An 8,391-nucleotide genomic window follows, 5' to 3' on the forward strand; every position below is an offset into this window, starting at 1 on the left:
CGCGAGAGCAGGTCGGTGCTTTTATTTCTGTAACAATAAGGGTGAACCTGTTGGGAATGTCCCGTAAAATGGACTTTGGTTCGTCATAATGAGCGCACAATAGACCACATCAAAGGCTGAGGGGAAGAGGAGTGAGAGTTTGTCTGCCAAATTGCTTCGTTTTACTGCCTTTGAACACCTGTCGACACAACAACAGCTCCACTGCAGACATTCAATGAAGCCGCCACGAGTACGTTTAAATTCAACTCACCGCTCGTCTTTTATTACACCATGACACCAATTTCAAATATACATAAGAGTACGGTCCTCTTCAGTTCAGTGTATGATACAGTTATTGACTGTTTCTCTTCGAGCATATCCAAAAAATAAAGAACGACAACGGAAATAATAAAAATAGAACCAAATACCCACTTTAGAAAAAAAGTACAAGAGACTGCAACACAGAGAGACATGAAGTTACGGACAGAGAGAGGGAATCATGATCAGTGTTCTCATCATCTTCACATTGCCAGACAAAAAAACCTCCATTAACAGTAGTGATGTTGTTCATTATGCATAAGCCTCTCAATTAAAACAATATCTACATGTGTATATATATATATATATTATATATATATAAGAACAAAAATACTAAGTGCAAATTTCTTTGGAAGTCGGAATTAAGTATGGATTCTCCTTCATTAAGATATAAATAAGTTATAAAATAGAAACTTTAAACAAAAACAAAAAAGAGAGAAAGACGTTGAAGAAATAAGAATAAAGGCAAGACGTTTTTTTGTTATTTTTTAAACTTCAAGTAGACGTTACTTCCGAGCCGTACAGAAGACGCTGCACAAGGCATCCATAGCAGACTGAGAGCCATCCCGTGGTTCGATCCTTCAGTACAAATTTCAAATGCAACCTGTCGTACAAACCCTTCGCTCCAAACTGACACTTAATATTCTAAATGACAGCCAGCAGGTCACAAGAAGTGCTGGACTGAAAACGTGATTTAATTCAGTGATGCGTTCATGTCCAGAGTGGTCAGAGAAACAAGTCCATTTTTGAATCATTTTCAGTTGGTTTTAGTTTTAGTTCCGTTTCTCCCTCTGGCTCGCTCACATTTTTCTGAAATGTCAATGTCAACAACACTGATTTGAAAAAGCAAATCTTTGACAATACCTCCGCCATGATTAGGAATGAAGACGTGATGAATGAGCAGAGGGGGTAGGGAGAAATAACCTTAGCCTTTCACCGCAAAAAACCACTGCTCTTTACCTTTAAATCGCAGGTCCTACCGCGCCGGAGATTTTCAAACGACACAAGTTTCTGCAAACCTTCGTTTCTTGAAAGAGAACAAGCAAGATACTCGACCATTAAGTTCTTTAAGCTGAACCAGTGCTTTGTTCAGGAAAATGAAATGTTCCCACAGACGGCAGGGCTTCGTCAGTTTAGTGTAGTGGTGGTCGATCGGTCAGCCGTCGCGATCACTTTTTTCTCTGGAAGACATTGGCCAGCATGGCGCCTGAGGTGGTCAGCTGACCCATCTTACTTAGGAACTTGGTCTTGGCATCCTCGCCCACCAAACTAGAGGCAATAGACATGGACCTTTAGGGGGAAAACACATTATAAAAAGTTGAATTGAGGGTAATCTCTGCTTTATGAAAGACAAACACAATCACAAAAAAAAGACTGTCTGTTGATGAGCTTAGATAATCCTCAACTCCATTGGAGAGTAAAGGCTGTTTGCCAATTCAGTCGCTCTCTACTTTTACAGTCTAACGGCTCTGCAAGTTCCTCTTTTCAAATCAACGAGATTCAGGCCGTTACAGCAGAGCAGTTACAGCGTTCTGTTAAAACAGCCGCGTTGCTCAACTCAAGGACAAACATCACATCTTTAAAACCACCACCGACCTTACGCCAGTAAATTTTAAAAGAGTTTGGACGCTGTTGACAAGTTAGTATTCTTACATGGCTTCTGGAGAAACCACAGTATGAAAAATGTGATTGGTCCCAAAAAAAGGCAAACGCATGTTATGTGTATCATCAGGAGTGCGCCACCAACTGGGCTGGACATTGTTGTGTACATACATACATACATTTAAAAAACCTAAACTCTTCCTTTAAATCAAGCACAGCAATCTCATTGTGTTGACATGTTGGTGGAAAAACATGTCCTTTCACAGGAACGTGGACACAGGACATGTATCAACTGTTTGTTTGCATGGAAAACACCATCATTTTGTTGTAACCAAACAATTGCATACAAGTATTTCAATACGAAATAGTTCGGTGATCTAAAATCTAGATGTAAAACAACACAATTAGCAAATCACAAAGTCCACCAATTTTTGTTGCAAAATAGCAACATACAAATGATATACTGTATATGTCTAATGAAGTATGATGTACAGTTTTATAATACATATATACATATACATACATGTGTATATATATGTACACATACACACACATATATATACATACATATACTATATATATTTTCACAGTTTAAGAGAACATACCAAATATTGAGCATATGTACTGAAACACATGCAGACTATACTGTACTGTGAACTAATTTAATACATTCATAGACACTCCCCTTGTCTTTTTTTTTTTTTAAATGTGCCCTAAACACATGTTAACAAGATGGCTGAAGTCCCAGCTCTCTCAGATTCACCAAATCAGCTCTTCACATCTTCTCTGTTTAGATTCCCACATAATGAATGTGGTTCCAACAACTAATACGCTCTCCCCTGAGGAATGAGCCCACAATAGGGGCCCAGTTCCAACACTGTGTAGTGATCTCTCTCTTTTCACAGTTGGATTTCTTCTTCTCAACTACCACATGAAAGCCATCCCTTACTACTGCCACAGTTTCTCTTATACAATTAAAAAAAACACAATACAAATGACTCCAGGCATGATTGTACCAATGGAACCAGGAGCTTGTTCTCACCCCTGTGCGTCCGCCATTCCCCTGTTTTCCACCTTGATTTCACACTCTTTGACCATAGAGCTCAGAATCACCTGTTGGAGAAACATGACAGAAATATAAATATACCTTGCATTTGTGTGTGGATTCATTAATAAAATTTCCAGGGAGGAAAATAATTCCTGTCTCATAATGTCGCATGTAGACCGGACAGACAGTCAGCTGATCACGAGTCACCATGGGAAAATGCTCACATGAAATGGGTCGTGTGGAATTCAGAGACGCAAATAAATATGGAGAGGTGTGTGTGTGTGTGTATGAATGTGTCAGACTGTCTTTACCATTACAGAGTGAGAAAGAGACAGTCTGACCACTCTCAACTGTGCTGGTAATTTACATGTAAAAAAAAAGAAATACATAAAAATCAAGCCCCATAAGTGCACGCATGTCTGTGTGTGTGTGTCAGCTGACCTCGTGCTCAGGAGAGAGTTGCTCCATGTCAGTGCGGAGACATCTGAGGCCAGGGAGGAAGTGGTTGATCATCACCTCCTCAGAAATGACTGTACGGGACGTTAAGGGGCTACTTCACAAGAACCTCACAAGACCACAGAAAGATGAACTGATCATCTGCTACGCCATGCAGGTCAAAGGAGGTTAAATATAGATTCTTATTTTTAATAGATCTGGGAAATAAGGATGGAAAACTAACTATTTTGATAGTCGATTAATTGGTTTGAGGCTTTTTCTTTTCATTATTATGACAAGTGTTTCTGATTTTTCAGCTTCTTAAATGTGAATATTTTCTGGTTTCCTTGCTCCATATAACAAATAAATCATTAAAACAAAATCATTTTGGTTTGTGTACAGAACAAGATAATTGAGAACATCATAATTTCCAGGTCTGAAAAACATTTTTCAACATTTCCTGACATTTTACAGACCAAATGATTGGATAATCGACAATGAAAATAATAGTTAGTTGCAGCCCTAATGAAAATATTCCACTATCCATCTTCTACCGCTTTCAGGTCATGGGGGGGCGCTGGTGCCAATCTCAGCTGACATGGGGTGAAAGGTCCACTCTCACACTCACACCTACAGTCAATTTCCAGTGTCCAATTTGACAATTTGACACAGTTTTTGGACTGTGGGAGGAAACCGGAGAACCCAGAGGAAACACACACACACACACGGGGAGAACAAGCAAACTCCATGCAGAAAGGTCCTTGTTCTGACCAGGTTGCGAACCCGGGTCTTCTTGCCGCAGTAACGGAAAATAATGAGTCACAAAATGTTGAGATATTTGATGGTGTGCTATTATAGGAACTATAATCATCATATGGAAATAGTCTTGACAGTGATTTTCGATCAACAATTCATGAAGTATTTAAGCCTTCGATCATTTGTTGGCAGTCATTTGACACTCATTTCTTCTTTTCTCTTCTTTAACGAGTGAAAGAAAACTGTATATTGTTTATGCTTTTAACATTGTATTTTTAAGATCAGTATTTTTCTTAAAATAGACTATTTTGGTGAAAAACTACAATATCCCCAAGATATTCCAATATACCATATCGTTATCCCTGTATCGTGATCGCCAGATTCTTCCCAGTACACAGGATTTGAACTGAATTGAGTGGAAGACAAATTAAGCAAATTTCACTTTTGAATTTTCTAGATTTGCTTGTTTCATTTAATTAAATGTTGAGACTTACAGTATAAACTAAAAAGCAGCTGTTTTCATGGGCAAGCAGTAACAAGTTTGGACATTGCTTCTGGAAGCTAGGTGGAGTTTACTTGAGAGAAAATCCAAAAAAAATATTAAAAGAAAATTATCTGTCAGTAAACATTTTTCCTTTGACGTCTAAATTTCTCTAAAGTTAAAGATGACAATCTTTAATTTAAAAGCACAGTGCTCCCTTGTCTTTCACGCTACTGCATGAGCTCAGTATCCGATCACAGCCAGCGGAGCTCTAAGGGAACGGGCACCCAGCTTGAATCTATATTTTTAGAGATGGGAATGTACAATTTCAGAGCTTGTCACACTGATTACAAGAAAAAAAAAGACATGCAGAGGGAGGAACAACTTCTGAGGTTACGGCTTTACCTACTGGACACGACTGCACTGTGAAATAACAGCCTGACAAAAACCCACAGGAATGAACCCCAGACCAGCTGTCTTCTGAGCATGTGTGTGTTGGAAGTGGGTGGGGTTGACAGCAGAGACAAGTGGAGAGAGAGGTGGGGGGGGATGTGTGAGAAAAAGAGAAATAGTTAAAGTGGAAAGAATCACAGAGTGACAGAGCCAGGGGCAGGGTAGTGTAAACGTGAGTCCTTTCTCGTGAACATGTTACTAATGAGTGAAGCTGATGTTAAGTCCTTTTCTCCTCTCACGCTCGTTCTCCCTCTCTCATCCTTTCCTTTTGCTAAAGCAACACTATAATTACCTCTACCCCGAAAAGGAGGGAGCTTATTTTCCCTTTCTCCTTCTGCCAAATGACAGGCAAACTCTGCCAACGCGCGCATGCACACACACACCAAACCACACACTCAAACACCGGGGGCCATGCTGATGTGCACCATCACTCAGTTACACAGGCACGCTCCAAAAAAGCGTACGACCAGAGCCGCTTACGTTTGAGCAGTTACTCTAACAACCTTTCAATTGACTCACTGTTACGACAGTTAATGCGGAGCCTCGGCCAACGATAACACGGACTTCTGGTAAATTCTAAATTCATACAGTCCCTTAGCTATTAAAGTGTGAGTGAGCGGACCTGTCACAAGACTCTCTTTCTGTGTCAAGTCAACTATATAAAAGAGCAATAATTATAGTCACTCAGATAAAAAAGTGGATCCATTATGACCAATATATACGTATCATGCTCATTCACACTCCCCGTTAGTCACGACCTGTGGAAGGATACAGCAGCAGGAGAGTGCACTGTAGGCCTCAAACAGCTGTGTGGCAATGTCGATTCTCTTGGTCTCCACTTGCTGGCTGTTGTTGGCTAGTGCCAGTTTGTGAAGATGTGGCAGAACAACTAGAGGGAAAAGGGAAAAGACAAAAGCGACCACATGAGAGGCTTGGAAAAACCAAACGTGTAAACGTAGTGCATGATCTTTCACATACAGTCGTCTCTAAAGCGTGGCTCAGCATTAGGCCCGACTCTTCCAAACGTCCTGATGATTTCCATGTGTAAGGAGTGCTGATCCTGGTACTGCGGGTCCTCGAGGAACGATGCCAGCTGCATCTTTACACGCTCCAACAGCTGCACACACAGACAGACATTTTAATACATGTGAAGTGACTGAGTTAATATGTCTTGATTTCTTTGTTTGACATTTCATGTTTCCTACCTCTTTTTGCGTGACCGTCTCCATGATGGTACCAAAGGCAGGAATAGTGGATATCCTCACTGAGCTAAAATCAGCAGTAGAGCGAGATGTTTGTTTCAACACTCACAGTCAGATGTAACCTGTCTTTCAGGTTTCTAATCATAATTGGTCAAATACTGTCTGCAAAGATTTACTCTTCAATGTTTGAATCGCCAGATTGCTGGGATTTAACCACGTTAAAACAAGTCAGACGGCCTGAGGTTATGTCACTGATCAGCTTTCCCTCCAGATTTATTTAAAGAGCGCTCCTACGTGACTTAAAAATATTCAAACAATGCATTTATGTGACACACTTTCCATTACAGTGTCACATCTAGCTCCCATTTAGCCGTCATACTAAAACCCACAAAGAAGTAGGACGTGCTCATGACGTGATTATGATATGGACTATCCACAGTGATGACTGAAGTGGTGACTAATGTTGTACCGCCATCTAGTATTAAAAGACTTCAGGCTGTAATCTAAATGCACGACATATCAGCGTTATCAAAATTGTACTGACAGCTGCAAATTGAAACACTATATTTCAAAGTGCTTTGCTGATAAGTTTACATTTTTGACAGGGCACTTGGTAACTGTTATTAGCAACGATCTGTTTACATTTGTTATTGATTATTCTTAAGTCATATACATAAATGTATAAAAATCATATAAAATAGCGAAACGTTTTTTTTCCTTCTTAAAAATACAAAAATGTTCTACTGCACAATAAATAATAATAATAATAATAATAATAATAACAAAAACAATCAATGGTTAAAATGACTTGCAATAAGCAGGTTTAATGAGGGTGATGGTTCATAATCATTCCACTGTCAGTAGGAGCAGTAAAAGATTAAAGAGAAATCATCTTCCCTATGATGAACTGGCGACCTGTCCAGGGTTTACCCTGCCTATTGCCCTATCTTAGCTGGGATTGGCTCCAGCGGCCCCCACAACCCTTATGTGGAGGATTAAGCGGTAGACAATGAATGAAAAAATAAATAAGTCATCTTGAGAGTACTGGAGTAAAAACTAATTTCTCATTATGCATTATATATTTTTTCTTTCATTGACACATCAAAATGTCATTAAAATGCCATAAATCTAACAGTCCAGCTAATGTGTCCATCAACATGTGTAATTGAAGGCATAAAATGATGAGATGAAAAGGGCTGCATTCCAACAGTGTAACCACTGACGTCATAACTGTGTCAAATTTTAATCCACGGTCCCATTTTATTGCAACAAAACGTGTTTCCCAGAAGATTAAACAAGGGCAGAGGAACAATTTATCAGCCACTCACTGGGGCTACAGAGCGGTGTGTACTGATGACAAGATACAGGAAGAGAAACAAATGTCTCCAGGCTTTTACTTCCTCTTCCAGTGGATTACACGTTAGTTACAGAAGCTGCCACATGAGTTAAATTCAGCCTGAAGGCTTTTAGTGGCACATGGTCACAAGGGTTTTTTATTTTTTTGCACCCATTTAAGCTCAGCAAGACCAATTCTTGTTTCCCTGTGCTTCACACTGTAAGATTGCAGCCCTCAGAAGGACAATGTCAAGAGAGGTTTTCTTGTGTGGATTGACTCACAATTCGGGGCCACTGCACAGAGTTATAAGGGCTGGAGCCGCCCGGCGATCTACTAATGCTTCACTCATGCCTCGGAGAACCAACTGCAAACCCACCACACAGCAGGATGAGAGAGAGGGAGAGAGGCAGGGTGGAAGGAAACAGAGAGAGGAAGAGGAGGAAATACAGAGGGAGGTAGGAGAGAAAAAGAGAGAGAGAGAGAGAGGTAAAAGATGGAGGTACAGGAAGAAAGGGAGGACAGAGAAGAGATGGAGAGACAAACAGAGTGATAGGAGAATATAACCCACCCCTAGCTGATGGGTCGGTCAGGAGGAGGGGCCCTGCCTCAAAGGAGTGGGGTCGGGAGGAAGAGGAGGAGGATGTGGATGGGTTACAGAGGAGCATGCTGGAATTGTGCTGTTGCTGCATGCTGGCAACATGATGAGGCAACAAGAGCGGGCATGGATTAGTGTTGCGGAATGATGCGGACATGCAGTGTTAGTGTTAACAGTGGTTGTGCT

General features: G+C 40.5%; 1 protein-coding gene across 2 annotated transcripts; it reads right to left on the reverse strand.

Moving 5' to 3' along the window:
* Positions 1–234: 234 nt before the first annotated feature.
* Positions 235–8,385, reverse strand: LOC122778467 (RAB11-binding protein RELCH homolog). Of its 2 annotated transcripts, XM_044040427.1 has the most exons (8): positions 8,179–8,385; positions 7,892–7,974; positions 6,278–6,341; positions 6,051–6,189; positions 5,845–5,961; positions 3,389–3,477; positions 2,942–3,012; positions 235–1,587 (listed from the first exon to the last, which is right to left on the reverse strand). In XM_044040427.1, the coding sequence occupies exons 2-8, from the start codon at positions 7,957–7,959 to the stop codon at positions 1,467–1,469; spliced, it is 669 nt and encodes a 222-aa protein (XP_043896362.1). In that variant the 5' UTR covers positions 7,960–7,974; positions 8,179–8,385; the 3' UTR covers positions 235–1,466. The 2 variants fall into 2 exon arrangements, with proteins under 2 accessions (XP_043896362.1, XP_043896354.1); XM_044040419.1 differs by lacking the exon at positions 8,179–8,385 and having other exon boundaries at positions 7,892–8,047.
* Between the last annotated feature and the right edge of the window lie 6 nt (positions 8,386–8,391).

The sequence above is a fragment of the Solea senegalensis genome, linkage group LG1 (assembly GCF_019176455.1).
Source record: "Solea senegalensis isolate Sse05_10M linkage group LG1, IFAPA_SoseM_1, whole genome shotgun sequence".
Taxonomy (NCBI): Eukaryota; Metazoa; Chordata; class Actinopteri; order Pleuronectiformes; family Soleidae; genus Solea; species Solea senegalensis.

Bases quoted from the DNA above. Each gene is read 5' to 3' on its own strand.
- LOC122778467 (XM_044040427.1), bottom strand. From the start codon at position 7,959: ATGAGTGAAGCATTAGTAGATCGCCGGGCGGCTCCAGCCCTTATAACT. The intron at 6,342-7,891 runs GTGAGTCAATCC...TGCTGATTTTAG, and splicing joins CTGTGCAGTGGCCCCGAATT to CTCAGTGAGGATATCCACTA. The intron at 5,962-6,050 runs GTATGTGAAAGA...TTTTCCCTCTAG, and splicing joins GCCACGCTTTAGAGACGACT to TTGTTCTGCCACATCTTCAC.